The 22,494-nt window shown below is 57.3% G+C and overlaps 3 protein-coding genes across 6 annotated transcripts; 1 reads left to right on the forward strand and 2 right to left on the reverse strand.

Moving 5' to 3' along the window:
- Positions 1 to 1,242: 1,242 nt before the first annotated feature.
- SEPTIN12 (septin 12) lies at positions 1,243 to 13,188 on the reverse strand. 2 transcript variants are annotated; one of them, XM_045542509.1, is made up of 10 exons: positions 12,325 to 13,188; positions 10,099 to 10,282; positions 8,293 to 8,418; positions 8,130 to 8,211; positions 5,990 to 6,127; positions 5,741 to 5,858; positions 5,554 to 5,649; positions 2,604 to 2,700; positions 1,692 to 1,743; positions 1,243 to 1,610 (listed from the first exon to the last, which is right to left on the reverse strand). In XM_045542509.1, the coding sequence occupies exons 2-10, from the start codon at positions 10,253 to 10,255 to the stop codon at positions 1,409 to 1,411; spliced, it is 1,068 nt and encodes a 355-aa protein (XP_045398465.1). In that variant the 5' UTR covers positions 10,256 to 10,282; positions 12,325 to 13,188; the 3' UTR covers positions 1,243 to 1,408. The 2 variants fall into 2 exon arrangements, with proteins under 2 accessions (XP_045398465.1, XP_045398467.1); XM_045542511.1 differs by lacking the exon at positions 10,099 to 10,282.
- Positions 13,189 to 14,302: 1,114 nt separating this feature from the next.
- SMIM22 (small integral membrane protein 22) lies at positions 14,303 to 15,668 on the forward strand. 2 transcript variants are annotated; one of them, XM_045542514.1, is made up of 4 exons: positions 14,303 to 14,379; positions 14,582 to 14,731; positions 14,821 to 14,903; positions 15,012 to 15,668. In XM_045542514.1, the coding sequence occupies exons 2-4, from the start codon at positions 14,608 to 14,610 to the stop codon at positions 15,051 to 15,053; spliced, it is 249 nt and encodes an 82-aa protein (XP_045398470.1). In that variant the 5' UTR covers positions 14,303 to 14,379; positions 14,582 to 14,607; the 3' UTR covers positions 15,054 to 15,668. The 2 variants fall into 2 exon arrangements, with proteins under 2 accessions (XP_045398470.1, XP_045398471.1); XM_045542515.1 differs by having other exon boundaries at positions 14,334 to 14,383.
- On the reverse strand, positions 15,409 to 21,127 carry ROGDI (rogdi atypical leucine zipper). Of its 2 annotated transcripts, XM_045542512.1 has the most exons (11): positions 20,954 to 21,127; positions 20,790 to 20,861; positions 19,922 to 20,004; positions 19,661 to 19,715; positions 18,952 to 19,032; positions 18,122 to 18,217; positions 17,016 to 17,114; positions 16,509 to 16,622; positions 16,379 to 16,428; positions 16,144 to 16,270; positions 15,409 to 15,871 (listed from the first exon to the last, which is right to left on the reverse strand). In XM_045542512.1, the coding sequence occupies exons 1-11, from the start codon at positions 20,996 to 20,998 to the stop codon at positions 15,830 to 15,832; spliced, it is 864 nt and encodes a 287-aa protein (XP_045398468.1). In that variant the 5' UTR covers positions 20,999 to 21,127; the 3' UTR covers positions 15,409 to 15,829. The 2 variants fall into 2 exon arrangements, with proteins under 2 accessions (XP_045398468.1, XP_045398469.1); XM_045542513.1 differs by lacking the exon at positions 19,661 to 19,715 and having other exon boundaries at positions 20,954 to 21,030.
- Between the last annotated feature and the right edge of the window lie 1,367 nt (positions 21,128 to 22,494).

The following is a 22,494-nucleotide window of genomic DNA, read 5'->3' on the forward strand; positions in this document are numbered from 1 at the left end:
AGGCAGGTTTGTGATTCAACTAGCAAATAACTATGGGGCAGGGAATGCAGGGCCCACTCAGTCAACAGCATGTCCTGAGCACCTGCCCTGTGCTGGACGAGGGGACAAAGCTAACATATCTCTGCCTTCATGGAGCTCCAGGTCTGTTGCAGGAGACTGACCAGAACACAAACCAGATGAAGCATACACAGAGATGGCAGTGAGTGCGTTGCCTGGGGAAGTCAAGGAGGCCTTCATGGAGGGGGTGACTTTTAGCCGGGCTAATACTAGTATTCCCCATGGTCATTTGTTGAATGTTTACCATGTGCTCACTCCTCACAGGAGCTGGGTGTCTGCCTGGCTCCCTAGATTAGAGGGGTCATCCTTCCTTTTGTTACCAAACTAACTTAGCTTTGGCCCCCACCGTGTGAGATTCTGTGAAGTCTGTTTATCGTGGCGGTTCTGGAGCATCCTGGGAGAGCGGACTCACACGAGTGCGGCAGGTCCCCCTCCCGGGCCTGCTGCTCGTCCCGCCCCCATCGTCTCTGTCTTGGTGGCATCTCCCGGGTTGTGGAAGGCACGTGCCGGGGATTCTTGCGTGTTGTTCCAACAGTGGCGCTGTGAGAGGGATGCTGTCAAGCCCATTTTACAGGCGAGGAAACCAAAGCACAGGAGGAGTAAGTGACTTGCTGCTGGGAGTTTATTCTCACAGCATTTGCCGGACTCCAGAGCAGGAGCCGTCTCCTCACCTTAGTGCTCTGCTGGGGCAGGGAGAGAGGAGGGCAGGGACAGTGGAGCGTGGAATTCGGGGAAGGCAGCCAGAGATCAGGCCACAAAGATGAGGAGATGTTAAGTGCTCGTGACGGGCCCAGGGCCTAGGCTGGGCCAAGAGTGAGGCATTGGGGCGGACTGGAGAGGCCGCCTTGGAACTTGGCTCCAGTTCTGGGCCAGAGGGGTCTGGTCGTCCAAGGCGGCCCCTCCCAGGCCTTCAAAACTCCCGAGGGCAACCTGGGCAACATAGTGAGTCCCTGTTTCTACAAAAACGTTTAAAAAACAAAACATAAAAAAGTAGCCGGGTGTGGTGGCATGAGCCTATAGTCCCAGCTGCTTAGGAGGCTGAGGCAGGAGGATTGTTTGAGGCCAGGAGTTTGAGGTTGCTGTGACCTATGATGACGCACTCCAGCCTGGGTGACAAAGCAAGACCTTGTCTCAAAAAAAAAAAAAAAAAAAAAAAGGAAAAAAAAGAGTCCCTGGGGCCCTGGGTCTCACGCTGTTACTTAAAAAAGAACCTAACTGTTATTTGCTGGTAGCTCAAAGAAGTCATCTACAAAACACCTTTTGTTTTAAAAGCACAGCTTTTCATAAAAAGCAATGTCCACTTTAATAGCTGCTGTGGTGCACAGGCGTGTGTGGCAGCGGGCAGCGGTGCTCAGAAGCCGTCCTCCGGGCTGTCTCGGGCCCGCCTGCAGGCCTTCGAGGGCCCGGGGCTGGTCAGCTGCCTGGCGGAGGCTGGGGCCAGGTTCACCCAGCCAGGCCCTCGGGGCAGCAGGTGGCTCTCGTTGAGTCTGATGACGCGGTAGTTCTCGTAGTGGACATTGTGGGTGATGTCCTTCAGGTCTTGGAGGTGGGAGCTGGGGGGCAGCAGGCGGTCAGCCCCGACCACGGCGTCCCCCAGGCCCCGGGCCCCAGCCTCGGGCACCCCACACCCTCACCGGATGAGAAGATCTCTCAGGAGAGGAAACTCGCAGTGCGCCATGTTCTCCACTGCAAGACACGGGGTGAGCACTGAGTAGGTGCTCGCTGCATGCTACGGCACCACCTGAGCACTTTCCCTCTGCCCTTTCCCCGCGTTTCTCACTGTCTTATTCCACCCCCAGTTTGTGGGTTGGTTCGTTCATTCATTCATTGTTGTGTCCCCAGGGCCTGGTATAAGCAGCTCCTACAAATGGTTGTTAATCAGTGAATCCACCGAGCACCGTATTGCTCTTTGTGCACAGTCGGCCTCCGTGTCGCAGCTCCGCCATGAGGACTGCAGGGCTTGGGCATCTGCAGATTTTGGTATCCCCGGGGGTCACGGAGCCAGTCCCTCTCGGATGCTGAGGGACGACTGTACGTTACACCATAGATGATGCTATATTGTATTTCCAATGATGGTAACGACACGGTGGGGACTTGGGCCAGCTGGCCTCTCCGTCACTGTCTAGCCCCTCCCTAGCGGGGCCTTCCCTAAGGCAGCTCCCCCCCACAGTCCCATCGCTGTGTGTCTCTCACCTGTCACTGTCCTGTCAGCTCTGTGGGGAGTTGCACACAGCGGTGCCCGGCACCCGAGTGTCCCCCAGTGCGTCCTGCCAGCCCGCCTCTGGGTGCAGGGCGTCGTGCACAGCGGCGTCTCCTCTCCCTCCAACCACCCTTTGAGGTTGATGTTACCTTGATGCCCGTTTTACTATGTGGAAACTGAGGCCCAGAGAGTCAGGCAATTTGCCCAAAGCCTCCCGGCTGGAATGAGAGATTTTTCTCCAGGTCTGTGGGCCCTGTGCTGGGTGCTCAGGATGCCAAAGGCACCTGGAATGCCCTGGTTTCCACCACGCTGTCACCTACACCTTCCCCACCAACCCTGCACTGACCTTCAATGATGCCCCACTTGGTCTGGCGGCCCAGGACACATCTCCCATTCACCAGGTGCTCTCTGTCGGCCCCGACCACGGCAAAGGGAATCCGGTCCTGTAGGGGGACAGGAGACCGGAGGATTGGCCCCGCTGGGGAGGTGGAAGAGAAGGCTCCGAGGCAGGAGGGGGCCACTGTCCTTTTCAGGCAGGAACGTAGTAGAAGGAGCATGAGGTTTGTAATGAGGCCAAGCACACGAAGTCTAGACGGTGCCCCCTTGTCTCACCTGTACAACGGGAACACGGGCACACGGACAGGGCTTGCCGGTGCCTGGGAAGTGCTCAGCCTAGCCGAGGGTTAGCAGAGCAATCCTTGCAAACTGTATCATCACTGATAACCACAGGAGTGGCGACATCTTGTTTATGTCAAATCCCTTACTAGTGAAACAGAACAGTAATCACCTTCGGAGGTTATCGTGCGGGTTAAAAGAGATAACTTTGTAAACCAGGGCTTGGAAACCTGTGGTTCACGGGCCACGTTCGGCCCCCTGCCTGATTTCCTGTGTAAAGTTTTATTGGCACACAGTTAGCTCATTCGTGCGCTCTCGTCTGGGGCCGCTTTCAAAGCACAAGAGCAGAGGTGAGCAATTGCAGCAGAGACCAGATGGCCCACGAAGTCTTAAACATTTACTATCTGGCAAAAAAGTTTGCGAAACCCTATCGTGAACTCTAGTTGTTTATTCACTCATGGCCAGAAGTGGAAATTCGAACTTGTAAATTTTAAATTGTTGTATATGGGTTTCTTTTTATTTCTTGGAGTTCATTTGTGATGGGGAACGATATTAACAATGACAACTATGTGCCCAGCCCTCAATGGATGCCACGTATCTGGATGATTTATTGAGATGTTAATTTGAGAATGTTCTCCTTGTATCTTCCCAAGCTCTGCCCCAGCTATGGCCAGGCTGCTGTCTTTGCCTGCCTTAGGACAGAAAGCAGAAGCTGGTGGAGGTCAAGGCTCTTTGAGTCTTTCACAGGAAATCATGTTCATTGCTCCAGTGGGAAGGGGAAAGAAGGCAGAATAAGAGAGGTATTGAGTACTAGATGGGAAGGAGGGTGTCCGTGTACAGATGTGTGGTTCGTGCACTGCACAAAGACAACTGGCTATGGGGCTGTGTGGAGCTGAAATCACATGCAGGCCCCCATATGTAAAGGAAGGCTGCCTTTTTCTAACCCTAGCAAAAGCACTGTGTAGGTCAGCAGAGTCCCTGGGGGAGGGGGTTGAGGCCTGGGGTCTGTGGGTGATGAACCCCAGGCTCACCCAGGTGCTTTGCAGGATCCAGGTGGACTGACGGTGACTATATCACATGGATGGCAGGTTGGGGGCTTGGAGAAGTTCAGTCGATTCAGAGAAAGTGAAAATGTGAGCTCTTCCTTTCTCTCCCTTTCTTTTTCTTTCTTTCAAACATCTTTATGGAGGTATAATTCACATACTGAAAAAAAAATCACCCTTTTAAAGTGTATTTCTGTGGTTTATAGTGTAATCACAAGGTTATGCAACCATCCTCACAATCTCATTCCAGAACATTTTCATCATCCCAAAAAGAAACCCCACACATATTTAGCAGTCACTCCCTACTTCTCCCTCCCCTCACCCCCTGGCTACCGCTGATCTACTTCCTGTCTCTAGATGTGCCCGTTGTGGGTATTTCATAGAAATGGAGTCATACAACATGTGACCTTCGGGCCTGCCTTCTTTAACTCGGCACAGTGTTTTCAGGGTTGTAGCCTGAGTCAGTGCTTCAGTGCTGTTTTATGGCTGAATGACAGGCATTGTGTGGGTAGACTACACGGTGTTTATCTGTTCGCCAGCTGATGAATTCCTAAATTGCTTTCACTTCTTGGCTATCCTGAATAATGCTGCTAATGCACATTCTTGTGCAAGTTTTCATGTGAATGTGTGTTTTCATTTCTCTTGGGTATATACCTAGGAGTTTAGTTGCTGGGTCACATGGTAACTGGATGTTTAACCATTTAAGAAATTGCCAGACTGTTTTCCAAAGTGGCTGCGCCATTTTCCATTCCCACCAGCAGTGAGTGAGGGGCCCAGTTCCCTCACATCTTCGGCAACACTCGTGTTTTTGATTATGGCCATCCTGGGGGGTGTGACGTGGTGTCTCTCTGTGGTCATGATTTGCATTTTCCTGATGACGGATGACGGTGCACGTCTTTTCATGTGCTTGTTGGCCATTTGCATATCCATGCTATTTGTATGCCAATTTCTTTGGGGATATGTCTATTCACATCTTTTGCCCACTTGAAAACTGGGTTGTTGGGCCAGGCACGGTGGCTCAGGCCTGTAATCCTAGCACTTGGGAGACCGAGGCGGGTGGATCGTTTGAGCTCAGGAGTTGAGACCAGCCTGAGCAAGAGCGAGACCCCATCTCTACTAAAAAAATAGAAAGAAATTAGCTGGACAACTAAAAATATATAGAAAAAATTAGCCGGGCATGGTGGCGCATGCCTGTAGTCCCAGCTACTCGGGAGGCTGAGGCAGGAGGATCGCTCGAGCCCAGGAGTTTGAGGTTGCTGTGAGCTAGGCTGGCGCCACGGCACTCAGCCTGGGCAACAGAGCAAGACTCTGTCTCAATAAATAAATAAATAAATAAATAAAATTTAAAAAACTGGGCTGTCTTTTATCACTGAGTTATACGAGGTCTTTATATATTCAGGGTACAAGCCCCTTACTAGAGATGTGACGTGCAAACGTTGTCTCACGTCCCGTGGGTTGTCGGTGTGAGCTATTTCTTGCACACCTTGAGACTGCGGATGGGGAGATTCATGCCTGCTAGAAATACACGCACGTGCCCCCGCGTTGTAGAGGGAGATGAATCTTTGCAGGGAAAAGATGAATGGGAAGAAAATCACCCAAGCCCGGCCCCGCCTGCGTCCTGCCCCCACAGCTTCTCACCCGTATCTTACTGTTGAGGATCTTGTCGTTAATGTCCTCATCAAAGCTCTTCTGGGGGTACACGTCGATGCCGTGAACCCTCATGTTTTGCTGGATCTGGGAATCACACACAGGTGGCCTCAGCATGCCCTGCCCACTCTGCCCTCTGTCACACTGACCCCAGCCCTGCCCCGGGCGCCCAGATCACCCTGCGCCTGAAGGCCTCTCGCTCCTCAGTGGTCAGGCTGTCGGCACGGGCGATGACGGGCACCACATTCACAGTCCGGCACAGCCGCTGCAGGCACTCGATGTCCAGGGGCCGCAGGCTGCCCGGGCGGGGCGGGCGTGGTGAGTGAGGAGTGAGGGGGGAGCCAGCCCAAAGCCCACACCGGGGACCCCTTCTCCTCCTCTCTGCCCCGTGCAGGTGGCCCTCCCCTGGTCCGTCCAGCCACCTCACCAGTGCCCGGTGGGCGGCACGAAGTACACGCAGCAGTGCACCCGGGTGTCCGGGATGTGGCGCTGGCGGGTGATGAGGATCTCCTCCTGCAGGTAGCGCTCGTACTGTTCGTTGATGTAGCCCAGGATGGGGTCCCAGCTGGGGCGGGAGACGGACCCTCCCCTCAGAACCATGCCTGGAGCCACATTCCGCCTCCCAGGGTCCTCAGGGTGGTCAACCTTAGGGTGACCGATCATCCCGGTTTGCCTGAGACCACTTGGTCACCCTGTCACCCTCCCCCTAGTTCCCCAAATCGTCAGAGAGACATAGAGAGACCCCTGCCGCCTGGAGCTGAGGCCTCAGCTTCCTTGTCTGTACAATGGGGGCAGTAAGAGCACCCGCTTTGTAAGGGCGGAGTGAATATAAACGAGGTAAACAGCCAGCAGCCCGCTTCAAACCAGCACTGACTCTCTCCTGATTGTGGCAGGGACTCCTCTGCCCGTCCCTCCCTCCCTGGGCTATTGTCAACACAGCAGCCAAACAGACCCTTTCACATGTCAAATCGCTTCTCTCTTCTGCTCAGTCTCTAGTGGCCCAAGAACAGCCAAAGTCGGTCTTTGGCCCTACAAAGCCCCACGCCACCCCACCCTGCTCCTCGCTGCCCACCCCAGGGCCTTTGCACGTGCTGCTCTGCCACCTGGACTGTGCTCCAGCACACCGAGTGCCTCATCCCCACGTCTCCTGGAGGTCTGTGCCCAAGCGCCACCTTGTTGGTGAAGTCTTTCTCCATCACCCCACTTACAACTGCAATTCTCTCCCCTGCCCTGTTTTTCCCATCGGCACTTTGCACCTTCTAATAGACTATGTTCCAAGGTGCCTTACCTTTCAGTCTGCTGACGACCATCCTGGCTCCCCTGTCTCGCCAGTGTCATCAGCAGCACCCCTGTCACTCTCGTGAGTGTCCTGTTTGGATGACCCTGCTGGGTTCTCCCGCCTGTGAGTGATCGACCTTTTTCTCGTCTGCCCCCCGCCGGCCCCACCAATGTAAAATCCACGTGGGCAAGGGCGATTGCCGGCTGTGTTCATTGCCGTATCCCCCGGTGTCCAGAACAGAGCTCGGCACCTAACACAGTCGTCCCTCTGCAGCTGAGGGGCATCGGGTCCAGGAACCCCGAGGGTACCCCAATCCAAGGATGTTCAAGTCCCTTATATAAAATGTGTACTATCTGCATATAACCCACGCAATCCTCCTGTATACTTTAAATCTTCTCTAGTTTACAGTACCTATAATACCTAATGCAATGTAAATTTTATGTAAATAGTTCTTATGCTGTATTTTTTATTGTATTGTTTTTTCTTTGTTTGTTTTAGAGACAGAGTCTTGCTCTGCTGCCCAGGCTGAAGTGCAGCAGTGTGATCAAGGCCCACTGTAGCCTTGAACTCCTGGGCTCAAGAGATCCTCCTGCCCCAGCCTCCCGAGTAGCTGGGACTATAGGTGTGCACCACCACACTTGGCTAATTTTTAAGAAATTTTTTTTTGCAGTTAGGGTCTTGCTATGTTGCCCAAGCTGATCATGCACTCCTGACCTCAAGTGATCTTCCTGCCTTGGCCTCCCAAAGTGCCCGGATTACAGGTGCCTGCCACCTCGCCCGGCCTGAGTAACTTCTGAACAAGTGCAATGTCACTGTGCTGAGGCCCACAAATTCTGCAGCCAATCCCGACTGTGTACGTGTGTGTTTTACCAGCTGCTCTCACCGAGAGCTGGGAACAACTGCAAGGTGGGTGGCTTCATCCCCAAGTTCTGATGAGGGAAACTGAGGCTCCAAGAGCTTCTATGACCCGTGCCTGGTTATACAACTGGAAAGTGGCCTAACCCAGGGGTCCTGACCCTGGAGTGTGGGCTTCTAACCCCCTGCCACACCGTGTCCTTTACGGAGCATTTACCGTGTGCCTGGTGGCAAGCTAAGACCTTTCCATACTCAGCTCCCTTCAGTCCTGGAGGCAGAGTTGAGAACACCCATTATACACAGGGGGAAACTCAGGGTCAAAGACGATACCGCCAGGCTTCTCTGGGGCTGGGACAGTTCCCAGAGGTCGGAGGGGAGTGGGTAGGGGCAGGATCGAGGAAGCCGGAGCGTGGCCCCCCTCCCAAGGACCTACCACCTGTCGTTATTGATCTGGTCCCCAAAGCCTGGCGTGTCAGTCACTGTCAACTTCAGCTTCACGCCCTTCTCCTCGATGACTGTGGAGGGAGAGCGGAGGGGACAGGTTGCACCCGTGTGGGGCAGGGGGCGGGAGTGGGTGCAGGTGGGGGCTCACTCACCGTGGGTCACTGAGTGCAGCTGCAGCGTCTGGGGTATGGGCATCACGAAGCCTGGCACGGTCGTCTTCCACATCTTGGACTTGAACAGGGTGTTCACCATCGTGGACTTGCCCAGCCCGCTCTGCCCTGGGAGTGACAGCCAGGTGACAGCAGTCAGAGTGGACATTTTAGGCAGTCTTTCTCAAACTCTTAAATAAATACAATTTTTTAGAAAGAAAACTGTTTTCTAAGTATAACATAAACATAGACAAGTGCATCCTATCATAAGTGTGCAGCTCAACGCTTCCCCTTCCATGTTTTTCCCAAGACAAAGTTCATACAATGAAAAATTAACCATTAACCATTTTAAAGTGCACAATAAAGTGGCATTTAATGCATTCATGTTGTTGGGCAACCATCACCTCTGTCTAGTTCTAAGGCATTTTCATCACCCTAAAAGGACGCCCGTCCCCATTAAGCATTCACGCCCCACTGCACCTCCCTCAGCCCCTGGTAACCGCTAATCTGCATGCTGTCTCTGTGGATTTGCCAATTCCGGACATTTCATATAAATGGAACCATACAATATGTGCCCTTTTGTGTCTGGCTTCTCCCACTGAGCATGATGTTTCCAAAGTTCATCCATGCTGCATAATATTCCACTGCGTGGGTAGACCCTGGGTGGAATATCCATTCTCCCGTTGACGGGCACTGCAAGGCAGTTTTACACGCTGAACCCATGTACGGCAGCAGCACCCGATCAAGGAGCAGGACCGTACATTATCCGAGTCCCCTCTCGTCCCCTCTCAGTGAAGACCCACGAGACCCCAAAGACAGCTGCTCGCCGACTTGTGTCACTGCAGAGCAGTTGTGCCTGCCTGTGGCATGACCGGGATCACGCGGCACGAACTCCTTAGTGTCCGGCTTGTTCACCCAACGCTGCTCGGAGAGTTTCGTCCGGGGTGGGTGTAACCGCGCAGTGTTCGTTCTCCTGGCTGGAGGCGCTTCTCAAATTCTCTGGCCCACGCCCCGCAGGAGGACACATCCCTCCCCTCACACAACTCAGCACACACTTTTGTCTATGTAACTGAAACTTATTAAAATTAATTTCCACCTGCTTCTTTTTACTTTTTTGAAAAGGTGGTTACTAGGAAATTTAAAATTACATGTGTGGCTCAAATTGTATTTCTGTTCACCAGAGCTCCCTTATAATACACACCGATATTTTATATTCCATTTTACCGAATTTTGTTAAAAGTGTAGTTTTGACCCACTACATTAATTTTGCGTATATAAAAATACCATTCTGGGTAAATTGACCCATGGAGAACCTACAAAACGCCAGACACTGTGCCAAGTCAGATGAGGAAACCGAGGCAGAGAGAGTTCAGGGAACGTGCCCAAGGTCAGGCATGGTGGGTAGAAGGGTCTGAATGGCCAGTGCCTCCCCCTGTTATTGCTCCGCATGGGTTTGGTTGGGGCTTTATGGGTGTTTTTTTGTGTTTTGGGGGCTTTATGGGTCTTTTTTGAGACAGAGTCTTGCTGTTGCCCCGGCTAGACTGCAGTGGGCTCATCATGGCTCCCTGCAGACTCGGCCTCCTGGGCCCGAGCGATCCTCCTGCCTCAGCCTCCCAAGCAGCTGGGACTACAGGTGTGCGCCACCGCACCTGGCTGGTTTTTGTCTTTTAATGATTTTCCCTTACAACAGCCCCACGGGGTGCAGCTATCGGGCCCGCTAACAGGCTGAGGCTGTGACAGGCAAGGAGCATGCCCAGGCCTGTGTGGCGCCCGTGAGTCTGTTCCCCGAGGCCCCCGCCTCTCACTCACCCACCACCATGATGTTGAACTCAAAGCCCATCTTCATGGCCTTGATCTTCAGCTGGTCCAGCACGGCCGCGATGCCCACGTGACCAAACATCTCGCAGGGCGGGGTGCTGGGGCTGGAGGATGGGCAAGGGGAGGGTGACCGCCTCAGGGGTTCCATGTGGCCAAGGGCACACGACACCTGTCACTGGTGGGGGGAGAGAGGGGCCGTGTCGCTGGGGCTCAGAGGGGAACACCCCAACTTATGTCTGAGCCCTGACTCTGAGCCCGGCTGCCAGCCAGCCCCACACTTATGCCCCGGGTCTACCCCAGGCGCCATGTGCAATGGGTTTGGTGAAGGTGCCTGTGGGGAGCTGCCTCTCTGGGGAGACTGAACCCTCCTCCTGAGATGCTCCAGCCCCAGAGCTCTGCCCTGCCTGCACCCCACCCCCCGCCATGGCCCAGCCAGGGGACTCTCGGGTCGGGACCTCCCCGCTCAGGCACTTCACTCTGCAGAGTCCTACAGGGGCCACAGGCAGCGGCGGGTGGGGAAGCAGAGCACGTCCCAGGAGGGAATCTGGGGGGCTCAGGAGGAGGTGCCCCCCTTTTCCCCTGGGGACACAGGAGCAAGGTGACAAAGAATGAGAGTGAGAGAGACACCACCAGCGTGATAGGGACAGAGACACAGAGAGAGACTGAGGAACAAGCTCGCCGGCACAGAAGACAGGCTTGGGGGAGGGAGGGCAGGGGCGGGACCCAGGGGACAGAGAGAGGGAATCGGCCTCATGTGGCACCTGGTGGGCAGGGGCGGGTCCTCGTGGAGCTGTGAGGAGCTGCCCTGTCCCAGCAGGCCCTGGTGCATGTGGCAAGGGGGAGGGGAGGGTGACAGTTAACCGAAGAATCTGAGCCCCACCCCCTGCCCTGACCCCATGGGGGGCTCCCCTGCCGCCGGGATGAAGGCGGGTGAGCAGACCCTCCAGGCCCTTTACCCCGTGACCCTCGCAGTGCCCGGCCCAGCAGCCCGAGGACCCCACCTAGGCGGGAACCCGAGGCCCCCGGCAGAGCTGGGCTCCATGTCCAGGTTCCTGCCCCTCAACCACTCTGCCAGGGGCCAGGAGTGTCAAAGCCGGGACCCCTGGCCTGCAAACGGCATGTCAGGGTGTTGTCTTTCTTTTGTCCATCCTCGGTGCCACCAGGTTTTAAATCGCCAGATGTCAAGAGACAGTTCAGCTAATATTTACCCAGTACTGACTCCGCACATGGCACTGTTCTAACAGCCCAAGAACGCGGACTTGTTTAATACCCTTCATGATGGATGGATAAGTGCTGTCACTGTTCCCAGTTTATAAACAAGGGAGTGGTCAGGCCAGTGACTAGTTCAAGGTCCCACGGTGAGAAGTGGCAGAGCTGGACTCACCCAGGCTGGACTCACCCAGGCGCTCTGAGTCCATGACCTCACCCCTGCGGCCTCTTGTTCACAGAAACATCTAGATTTCCAGCGCATCTGAGAGATGACAGCTCTGGCTCAGGACGCCCCCTTAGACGGGTTCTGTGCCCCAGATTGCCAGAGCCTTGTGCCTCCTGACTCCCTTCTATGAGCTGTTTCTTATGCCAAGCCCATCTCAGCTAGTTCTTTGGTAACTGGCTCCATTAGCAAGAAAACATATTTTTTTGGGTTTTTTTTTGTAGTTCTCTTATGTTTCAAGTTCCCAGGCCAGGACGACTTGCTGACCAGCACTTTGTAACTTTCTGTTGCACCAATGCGTTCCCCTTTGAGTTTCTCTCCCGGAAACGGCGGAACCTCCTTGCAGCCACGAGAAACTATAGAGCCTCACACCGCCTGTGTGTGGCAAGACACGAGACACCACACCACAGACTGTGCCCAAGGACCCACGGAGCCTGTGCACAGGGCTGAAAGAAGGACCACCGTTACCCCCTAGCTCATTATAATACTAAAGTCCCCGCTCTGGGAAGAACTTACCCGCGATTCTTTGATCATGGGACATACGCACTCGCAAGATTTCTCGCTGCGCCTGTGCCCTGCGCTCTGCCCCAACACGCACCGACGCCCACGCCCCTCGTGCACTATCTGTTTCGCCTCCCCCCAAAACCCCTGACCCTGCTGGTCAGGGAGGCGGATTCAAGGCAGTCCATACCCCCCTCCTCCCAGTTGACGGTCACTGAAATACATCCTCTCGTCCCTGACAGCCTGGGTGTCTCAGTGACTGGCTTGCCTCAGCGCTTTCTCACCTGTTTCCTGGCACGGACTTCGCAAGCCCTAAGCAGCCCTCCGTCCCGGGGCTGGGGAGTGTTTTCTGTCAAGGTCTAGATGGTCCACATTTTAGGCTTCACTGGTCCTAGGGTCTCAAGTCTTCCGGTCTTTGAGTCCCTGTTTTCCATCCTCTGGGAGAACTCCTCCAGTTCACCCAGCAGCAGAATCGCTGGGTCTTAGGGTCACACGACGTCCCGTGGTTCGAGGACCTGTGGACTGTTTTCCACTGTGGCTGTGCATCCTCCTCTCCTTTTTGTAACAGGACACCTCAGTCATTCCGAAACCACCCTCCCTCTGGAAGGGGAATCTCAGATCTCAGAAGGCGGGTGGGGGCTAGAGCATGTAGCACGGGCCACCCCACATGGAAGACCCGAACACATGGTGGTCAAGGCTCTGGGATCTGAATGCCTGGGTCCGAATTCTGGCTTCCCTGCCGCAGGTGTGGCCGGCAGCTAGATTTCCAAAGATGTTCCCGTCCTACACCCAGGAACCTGTGAATATGCTACTGGCTGTGACAAAAGGGACTGGGGAGGTTATCTGGGTGGGTCCTAAATGGAATCACAAGAGTCCTTCAAAGAGGGAGGGAGGGAGGGAGGGGGCCAGAGTTGGAGATGTGAGCGGGAAGCGGAGGCTGAGGATGGGATGGGAGGCCGTGAGCAAGGAATGCAGGCAGCCTCTAGAAGCCGGAAAAGGCAAGGAATGGATTCTCCCCCAGAACCTCCAGAACGACCCTTTTAGACTATGACCTCCAGAACTGTAAGATAGTAACTTCGTGTTGTTTGAAGCCACTGAGTTTGTGGCAGTCTGTTACAGCAGTAATGGGAAATGAATACACCAGGTGTGTGACTTGGGCTACTCGCTTAACTTCTCTAGGCCTCAGTTTTCTCATCTGTAAAATGGGAAGAGGAAGAAAACCTGAGTTAGGATTGCCGAGAGTAATACATTAGGTAACGTACGTGCAATGCCAGATGCAGAGCCCAGCGTTAGCTGATATTTTTTCCCCTGCTAGACCACAAGCACCACAAGAACAAGAAATCGTGTCCACCCGGTTTGCAGCCCACCTCTAGGCTGAGCACAGACTCTGCCCCCTGGGCCTCGGCATGTCTGTGCACAGAAGGGAGGTGAGAGCATTGCTCCCGCTGGGGAGGCTCCGAGGCCCCAGGCCCCATGTTCTGGGGAAAGAGCTCATTCGAGAGACAATAATCACTACCTTGCAAGGGTTATTTTGAGGATTAAGAGAGAGAAAACAAGAACTGTGAAGACTCCCAGTATAGCCACCCCTCTGTACCCACGGGCTCTGCAACCGTGGATTCAACCTACTGTGGAAAGAAAATATATGGTATAAAAATTGTGTGTGTGCTGGACACACGTGCAGACTTCTGTTCCTTGTCATTATCCCCTAAACAATACAGCAGAACAACTATTTACGCGGCATTGACATCGCATTAGGTATTATAAGAAGTCACGATTTAACGTCTGCCCGAGGATGTGCACAGGTTATAAGCAAATACTGTGCCAATCCTCTTTCTGGGACTTGAGCACCTGTAGATTTTGGTATCCGCGGTGGGGGGTCGGAGGTGTCCTGGAACCACCCCCCCATGGATGCCAGGGACATCCACCCACTGCCCAAGGGCTGTGGAACGTAGGTAGGTTTTTCTTCCCCCTTCCTTCTTGTCTCTATCATTCAGGAAGTCAACAGTGGCGAGTGCCCATGTGTGACAGGCTGCTGTCTGGTATTAATACATTGAGAAAAGGTAAGAAACCCCAGGAATGCAGAAGCCGCCAGGCCTGTGTCCTCCTCCCTGGGTCCCCGCAGCGCCAAGGCCTCACTTGCGCAGTTGGCAGGCAGGAAACACCCCTGCTGGGCCTAGGCCCTGTCCCCTGAGCTCTGGCCGCCCTGGCTGGCCCTCGGGAGGGCGGGGCTGGTTGCCAAGGGCCCAGGTGGTATGATCAGGATCAGGATCCAGGAGGAAGTAGGAAGCAGTCTGTGTTCCCCAGGACCTGCTGGCTGAGGGACTCCAGGCTCCCAGAAGGCAGGTGGAGTCGGGGGCAGGGCTGCTGGGGGAGAGAAGTGGGAGGAGGATGGTGGCTGGGGAGGGGATTGCCCAGGAGGTCAGGGTAGGGACCAGAGGGCTGGGCCTGGGAGGTGGCGGGGGCAGAAACTGGCACTGGGACCGGGACAGGCCAGTTGGCCGAGCCCTGTGTTCTGAGGTTGCCTCTGGGGGGCCGGTACAGGTGGCACCTCCGACGTGCCTGCCGAGATGAGTCTGTCCATGGAGGAGCTGGAGGCCACAGCTCAGGAAGTGCTGGGCAAAATAAGGAGCCACCAGCCGTTCCAGTCCCCATGGGACACTGCTGCCTTCATCATCTTCCTCACCTTCATCGGTGAGTGTGGCCTCAGCCCTGGGGCCCATCAGCCTCCTGCCCCGGGCCCTGCGTCAGGGGCCACATCTGGACACCTGTCCTGTCCCCAGGCACTGTGCTGTTCCTGCTGCTGCTGGTCCTTGCCCACTGCTGCTGCAGCTCCCCCAGATCCCGGAGCGCAAGCGCTGGGAAGGTGAGGCCCTCGGCCTGGGGCGCCTGGAACTTTCCCCAGGTGGAGGAGGGAGGGCGGGGGGAGGGAACGGAGGAGTGAACCCTGGGTCCCTCTGTGCCTCTTTTACAGGCAAGACACAAGGGAGTGGACAACTTGGCCCTAGAACCTTAACCCTGAGAGTCCCCACCGGCCACTTCCTGTGGGTCCTGCTGGGTGCAGTAACAATGCCCTGCGTCTGCCCAGAGCCGGAGTCTGGGCTGTGTGCCAGGGATTCACTGCTCCTTTAGGTGCCCACCTTGTCCCTCTAAGCCTTTAGCGGGGTCACTCCAGGTCACCCAGCTGAACTCCCTGGTAGAGCTCTTGTCACCACCCACTGGGCCCCTTGGCAGGCAGAGGGCCCTTTCCCGAAGGTGCAGGGAGCGGGAAGCCACACCAGAGAAGAGGGGTGGCCGCCAGCTCCTGACGCTGCCAGCCACCAGTCACCAGGATCCCAGCCTGGGTCCCTACTCAGACACACAGACGGGGCTCCAGGCAAAGTCTGATGGTCTTTATTTCTTGAAGGGCCCCTGTCGGGCTGCAGCTCCCCGCTTCCCTCCCCACTCCCAGCTCAGTACCCCGCCAGCCTCAGCCCCCAGCGGGCAGCAAAGGGACAGAGGGAGGAGAGCCTGGGCCTGCCCCGCCCTGAGTCCAAAGGTGCCCACAGCGCCCAGGAGGGCAGGGCTCGGAACGTGGCCCCTCGGCCCCACCCTTCTGACCCCTAAATACACCAGACCAGTGTCCCCTCCACCCAGGACTTCCTGTGTTTGCTGCCGTCGGTTCAAGGTGTTGGCAGGACAGGGTAAAGATGAGGAAAACAGCCGCTCTGCCCGGCTCTGGCCGGCACTCTGGGGGAATGTGTGGGGGCACGGGGGCCACCTTCCAGGGGACAGGCTCCTGGGTCGCTGTGCTCAGAAGGGTCTGTAGCTCCAGTAGCTGGAGAAGACGGAGATCTGTAAAGGGAGGTGGCGGGGTCCGTGGCGGGTTGGGGGGACGGAGCGGGGCCTGGCTCTGCCGCATCCTCTATGACCCAGGTGACATGTCCAGGTCACAGGAGGGCAATGGGTCGGGGGAGGTATCGTTGTCTCGCAATGCCATGGCCCAGCTGCCTGGTACGCGTGGGGTTCGATGGACTCCGACACTTGGGGGCATTTTGGAGGTGTGACAAGAGCCCGGGGAACCTCCTCTCCCCAGACGAAGGGGCCCAGCAGCCCCACTGCCCTACCTTGTCCTTGAGCTGCTGGCAGAGCTGCAGGGACACAGTGAAGTAGACCAGGGCGTCGTTGAGCCAGGGGATCACGCACTCCACCTTGTGCACGTGGCTCACCTCCAGGCGCTGGGAGCCCCACTCGCTAGCGCGTGAGGGGAGGGGTGCTGAGGGCGTGCCCAGCCCCTGGCCCCCAGGGTTCAGAGGGGAGGGACGGGCGGGCAGTCCAGGACCCCCTCCCCTGCCTACTTACAACATGGCCCCGGGGCTGTGCAACACGGCACCTCCAGCTGGGCGGAAGTTCTAGGCAGAGCAGCACCAGACCCTTCAGGCCTGAACCCCACAGGGCGCGTCGCGGGGTCTGGGGAAGGGGTCCCGCTCACCTTGGTGGAGTTGGGCTGCAGGGCGTGCAGCTGGTACACCGTGAGGCAGAGCTTGTTGAGGTTGATGTAGACGTTCACCAGCAGGTCGGAGGGCAGGGCAGGGGCGAACATCCGCTGGGGGGAGTGGGGGCGGGGGTGAGGTCCCTCCCAAGCCCTCTTGGCCAGGCTGGACAGAGTGGGGCCCTGCTGCACCCTGGTCTGGGGCCCTGGAGTCACCGAGGAGTTTGCAGAACCACCTGCCGGGAACCCCAGTCCCCACCCACGGAGCTGCTCTGGGGCTTCCAGACTTCCCCCAGGTGTCTAGGTACCTTCCCGACCAGTGGCTTTGGGAGCCACTGACCCGAAACAGGGTTAACATACTTGGGTGACACAGGATGGAAGCCAAGAACCCCATCGCAGAAACTGCATAGACACAGAATTCTGACTGCCTGTAAGTTGGGGGCTGGCACTCCTCTGTCCCCTCGTGGGGCCCCCTCTCCTGGAGCAGGGGTGGCCTGAGGCACTGACCGTGAGGCCGCTGGCGGCGATCTCAGGCAGGGTGAGGGTGGCCGGGGTGGTGAGCCGGTTCCGGGCTCTGGTCAGCTGGAGCATCACCGCGTCCATCAGCTGGGGGGAAGGGCGGGTCACAGGGTCACAGCTGCAGCGCAGGCAGCAGGGCCTGGGCCCCTCCCCCAGCATCGGTTACAGTAGTTCCCACCCCTGCCCGGGGGTGACAGTTCTCAGGGCCTGAACCCCCACAGCAGGGGGCCTGTTACACATGCAGGTAGCTGGGGGCAGGGGCAGGCCCTCTGCACTGGCAGCCATCAGGATGGGGATTTACTAACGGGGGTCCCGGGCGCTGGTCCAACGAGGAATGGAAGGTCCTGGGAGGTCAGTCCCAGGGGCACAGGCTTTTCAGGTGGGGGTGCTGGCAGTGAGGGAGCTCAGGGGGCCCTAATCTAGCTTGGGGCCAGGGAGGGCTTCTTGGAAGAGGCAGCGGGATGGCTGAGCTGAGGTTTTAAGGTGGGTGGCAGCCTCATTTTCACAGGTGAGGAAGCTGAGGCTCCAAAGGGGGAAGCCAAGGTCACATAGCTCGTGAATAGTGGAACCACCTGGAGCCCACCCCTCCCTCTGCTGCAGAGCAGAGCCCTGGCGGTCACCAGGGTGACCCGACAAAGTAGGGTGGAGGCATGGCGGCTGCACCACCCCAGGCGTCTCAGCTCTGGAAGGGACCTCAGTCCATCTGGTTCCAAGTATGAGGGACCAGAGGTCCAGAGAGGGTAGGCGAGCCTTCTGAAGACACACAGCAAGTTGGGCAGAGCTAAAGCACAAGTCCAGGCAGCCGAGTCAGCTCTTCCCACACGCCAAAGTGTGGTTAAGGGGAAGCTTCTACCCCAGGCCACCTGACTCGAATCATCATGGTTAACAGTCACTACAGCTTGTCCTGATTTTACAGGGAGGAAATGGAGGCACAGAGAGGCTAAGTAAGCAACTTGAGGTTGCACAGCTCCCAGTGGAGACCTTGGGATTGGAGCCCTGGGCTGGACGCCCAGACACTGAGAGGTCTGCCCCCAGCAAGCCTGAGGCTGTGGGCCCAGGTCCGGGGGGCACAGGGCAGGGGCAGGGCGGCTCGCCTTGAGGACCTCGGCTCCCGTCTTGAACTGGTAGCTGTCGTCCCGGTTGGTGAGGAGGTACGTGGCTTGGCGCACGTGGTTCCTGGCATCCTGGATCTGAAAACAGTGCCCTCTGGGTGGTCCCGAGCTGGGTCAAGCCAGCTTCTGCAGCCACAGTCTCTGGGGTCCACCGCTGGGGGCCCTCCCCCCAGGAGGGGAAGGTGGGTGCTTCCTGCCCGACCCAGGTGCTAGGTGGCCGACACAGACTGGGGCAAGCCTGGTCTCTGTCCTTGTGTAACTCCCTTCTAAAGGACAGACTGGTACCGGAGTAAACACCCAAGATGACAACTGTCTTTGAGACTCTTGAAAGGAAGCAGGGTGATGGGGGGGAGGGGCAGCCGCAGGGGACATGCAGGGGAAGGGTCTGCGCTGGAGACTATACCAGAGTAGAGGGGACAGGGGAAGAACCGGGGCCCAAGGGCATGGGAGCTGGCAGGGAGCGTGGATGGCGTCCTGAAAGCCCTGGGCAGCTCTGGGCAGGGGAGTGACTTGTTTAGGGGGATTCTGAACCATCAGATCCAGCTGCTGTGGTGGGGACTCCTGAGGTTCCCACGGGGACCTGCAGGTAGGACACGTCCTCCACTTCCCTGCAAGCGGCAGGTCTGGAGCTGCACGCAACACCTACCCAGCCTGGCTGCTAGGAAATGCGCTCCCAGGCTTGCCGTGGCCACAAATCCCCAGGGCCAGTCCCTCGCCCCTGAGGCCAGCCCCAGGGAGGCCTCGGCCCCACGGCGGGCCTGCCCCTGCCTGTCCCTGCGGCCTGAGCCCTGGCCAGGGAAAGGCTGGGTCACCTGCTGCAGCTTCCATTGCTTGTCGTCCCGGAAGGCGAAGTGCAGCAGCTGGTTGTTACGGGGCATCTTCAGGTTCACATCCTGACGGACAAGAGCAGGATAAGCCAAGCAGAGGGACGCCGCCTGCTCTGGCCTGAGCCCTTGAGCCAGGGGCATAAACAGGGGGTGTGGTGGGTGGCTCAGGCCCCAGCTGCTCCACGGAGAGAGGGTCTCCCAATGCCTTGACCACTTAGGGGGTGAACAGGAAGGTCAGGAAGCAGGAACCCAGGCTCAAGAGGATGAGAAGGGGGAAGGTGCCCTCCAGAAGGCTGTGGGCAGATGAGGCGTGTCTGCCAAGGCCAACAGAGGGTGGCGCAGAGGAGGGACCTCCCCCCACACCTTGGTGCTGGGCACAGGGTCAGGCGCAGACCAGAGCTCAGAGACTGAGGATTCAACTTTGATCCAGGGACAGGCTGATCTGCCGATGCCCACACTCTGCTGGGTCCACGCCAGGCTGGCGTGTGTGCAAGGCAGCCTAGTCCCGCACCTCTCACTGAATCCACACGCCAGTCCCAGGCGGAGGCACGGGGCTGCTGCCAACTTACAAAGGAGGAAACAGAGACCTGAGAGGCCAAGGGTCCAGCCCAGAGTCACACAGCTGGCAGCAGGGGACAAGCAGGAGGCCCCTGTACTCTCCCCATTGGCAGGATGGGGCAGGGGGAAGACTCACGGCCTGGCTGAGGGCGTCCCCTTGCAGAGTCAGCACACCCTTCACCTGGTCTGTGCTGTCACACACAGGGGCAGGGGTCAGAGCAGCGCCTGCTGCCGCCCCTCCCGCCCCAGGCCCTCTGGCGAGCTGCCCCTGGCTATCCTACTGCATACCCAGTCTTCTGCAGGGCAGGGCTGTGACCATGCCTCCTGCCCCCAGGGTACCCCAGGAGTCTCCCAACCCAAGGGGCCTATCCCCCATTTCTGCTCAGCCTGAGCTCACCCGCAGCTGCCCAGGATGAAGTTCTCCTGCTTGATGGTACCCTCGGTGCCCGAGCCCGGCAGAGTGAAACGGAGAGAGGCCTCCTGCGGACACAGGGGAGCCGCAGAAAGTTCACCCAAGTCTAGATCGGTGCTCCTTCCAGAAGCCCCCCACCTCCAGGTCAGCTGGGAAACGAACAAGGTGGGCCGGCCTCATCTGGCACCTGGGCTTAGGTGGGGACGATGGCCCTACCCAAGCCACCAGGGCACCTTTCCGTAGCAGCCTTTGTCTCAAATCCTACACGAGCCCTGAGCCCGATAGCTGCTCACTGCACATTCTCTAAGCGCCAACCCTGTTGTGCGCCCACCATGGGCAACAGAACGGAGAGCGGTGGCCTGCCGGCTCAGCCACATGCTGGGGCAGAGAGGAGCAGCCTGGGAACAGACAGTGGTCAGGGCAACCAGCAATTCTGGGCCTCACCAGGGACTGCACTGGACATGTCTGAGCTGAACGGCTTACATATCTGCATAACAGCCCTGAAAGGCGGGTCCTGTTATCTGCTTTTTGCAAAGGGAGGCCCAGAGAGGTTGACCTGGCCGAGGTCACAAGGCTGGGGAGAGGCAGAGATCCTCCAGCTCTCGGATAATGTCACTGCTTCAAGGAAGCCTCTCCCGACCCGAGCCCCGGGGCTGCATCCAGGTTCTTGCTGCTTGTGCAACTAGGTCAGATCTGCTGGGTCCCCGAGCGGACTCACGGGGTCCCCGAGTTGGGGGCTTGTCTGCCACTCAGCAGGCGCTCGGGGGAAGCAGCCCCGGGACGACCCGGAGGAGCCTGGCGCCTGCAGAGGCCCGGGCAGGGCTGCAGGTGAACACGGCGCCGGGCGCGTTACCTTGAGGATGTCCTGCAGCTGCCTCAGCACGGCGTGCACCTCGTCGTGCAGCAGCCAGCGGAACTCCTCCTCCTGCCGGCACAGCGTCGCGGTCAGCGCCCGGCCCGGCCCGCCGCCCCCGCCCGCCCCGCCGCCCCGCCGCCCCGCCGCCCCGCGCGCCTCACCAGCACCGCCCGCTCCGCCGCCGTCGCTGCCATCGCGGTCGCCATCGCCAAGCCGGTCGCCAAGCGCCCGTCCCCGCTGGCCCGCCCGGCCCGCTGCCCTCGTCGCCGATTGGCTGACGCCCGGCCCAGAGACCCGCGGGCGCCCCGGAACGAGGCTGGCGGCTGAGCGAATCTGGCCCGCGCCGGCCCGCCCGGGACGCTGTCGGCTGCAGCCTCCGGCGCCGCGCTGCGCCGCCGCGTAGAGGGCCCCGCCCCTCCCTGGCGCTGATAGGCGCTCCGCCCCACCTGCGCCCGCTGACTGGCCAGCAGGGCGGCCCGTCCCCGCAGGCTCCGCCCCCCGGCGCGCGGGCCGCGCCCCGCCGGCGCTCCCCACACACCAATCGCGGCGCGCGAGCTAAGCCACAGACTCACGCGACACAGCTGTTACCAAGAAACGTTTTATTTTTCTTGCAGTAGCTTTGTTAATTGCACAAAATCATGTTTTGTTTTTGCCATTTAAACATTATCACACAATCCTATTCTGAAAGACAAATGTTCATTAAAAACAAAGCAAAAATAAAAATTCACAACCTTAATTATCTAGAAGATTTGTCATTTAAAGGAGGTTTAAAGGAAAATAAGGGGGAGGAGGGGCTTTCTTACAAGCTTTTTCACGTGTCACATTTTCTCCTTAAAAGGGAAGAATTTCAAAACAAAGGTGAAATAGCTTAAACAGAAATAGTCATAAAAAGGAACTTTACAGAATTGTCAACAATATTAAGACAACATTGACAAACCGGTTTCATTACAGCATCTTCCCCACCCCCACCCCAATGTGTCCTGCCAGGACTAGAACAGGCTTTGTGTTCAGACAGAAATTGAGTCCAAAATCCCAGTGAAATGAACAACTGTGCTAAAAACCCAACAGGCATCGTCCCGGCCCTCCCCCCAAGACTTCTGAGATCCTCTACCCTAGGTTCTAATCAGTGAAAAGGGGCCAAAGCCGTGAGAGGGGGAGGGACCCCCCTACCAGTGTGGCCACCTTTTATATATATATAATTATATATTGGACTATAAATGCTGGCCTTTTGCAAACTGTGACTTTGGAAAATCCAACCCATGCAGAGGGAGAAAAAACTGACATCTCTTGGGTGACTTCTCCTTGTTCTTATGCAACATTCCAAGCCCCTTCTGGTCCCCAATCCAAGGAGAAATGCTAGGGTCTCAAGGATGTCCCAGACCCACCTCTGAGGGTCAGTCAAGTACAGGTAGGTCAGGCCCAGTTCTCTTCCCTTCCCACAGACCCCGGGCCCGGGAAGCACCGAAGACCATGATGCTGGCTGGAGTGAAGACACTCGTTCCCGTATCAAGAGCTGAGCCTAAGAAATGCTCACCGTTGGTCAGGCTGAGTCTGGGCCAAAGAAGGGACAGACAGACAGAGAGAAATACTGTCTCCATGGGGGGAGAAGGGAGAATGCAGAGAGGTGGGGCACACACAGGGGCAGGCTAGAGAAAGAAGGTGGGACTGTCTTGAGGGGACATGGTCAGAGGGGCTCCTCAGA

Source organism: Lemur catta, chromosome 2, assembly GCF_020740605.2.
Source record: "Lemur catta isolate mLemCat1 chromosome 2, mLemCat1.pri, whole genome shotgun sequence".
Taxonomy (NCBI): Eukaryota; Metazoa; Chordata; class Mammalia; order Primates; family Lemuridae; genus Lemur; species Lemur catta.

Excerpts from the sequence above, each read along its gene's own strand:
- SEPTIN12 (XM_045542509.1), bottom strand. The coding sequence starts at position 10,255 with ATGGAACCCCTGAGGCGGTCACCCTCCCCTTGCCCATCCTCCAGCCCC. Across the intron at positions 8,419-10,098 it reads GTTCAACATCATGGTGGTGG|GGCAGAGCGGGCTGGGCAAG; the intron begins GTGAGTGAGAGG and ends TGTCACTCCCAG. Across the intron at positions 8,212-8,292 it reads GCTGCACTCAGTGACCCACG|TCATCGAGGAGAAGGGCGTG; the intron begins GTGAGTGAGCCC and ends CTCCCTCCACAG.
- SMIM22 (XM_045542514.1), top strand. The coding sequence starts at position 14,608 with ATGAGTCTGTCCATGGAGGAGCTGGAGGCCACAGCTCAGGAAGTGCTG. Across the intron at positions 14,732-14,820 it reads CATCTTCCTCACCTTCATCG|GCACTGTGCTGTTCCTGCTG; the intron begins GTGAGTGTGGCC and ends TCCTGTCCCCAG. Across the intron at positions 14,904-15,011 it reads GGAGCGCAAGCGCTGGGAAG|GCAAGACACAAGGGAGTGGA; the intron begins GTGAGGCCCTCG and ends CCTCTTTTACAG.
- ROGDI (XM_045542512.1), bottom strand. The coding sequence starts at position 20,998 with ATGGCGACCGCGATGGCAGCGACGGCGGCGGAGCGGGCGGTGCTG. Across the intron at positions 17,115-18,121 it reads CGGGAGCCGAGGTCCTCAAG|CTGATGGACGCGGTGATGCT; the intron begins GCGAGCCGCCCT and ends CCTTCCCCCCAG. Across the intron at positions 16,429-16,508 it reads TGCAGCCCAACTCCACCAAG|AACTTCCGCCCAGCTGGAGG; the intron begins GTGAGCGGGACC and ends TGCTCTGCCTAG.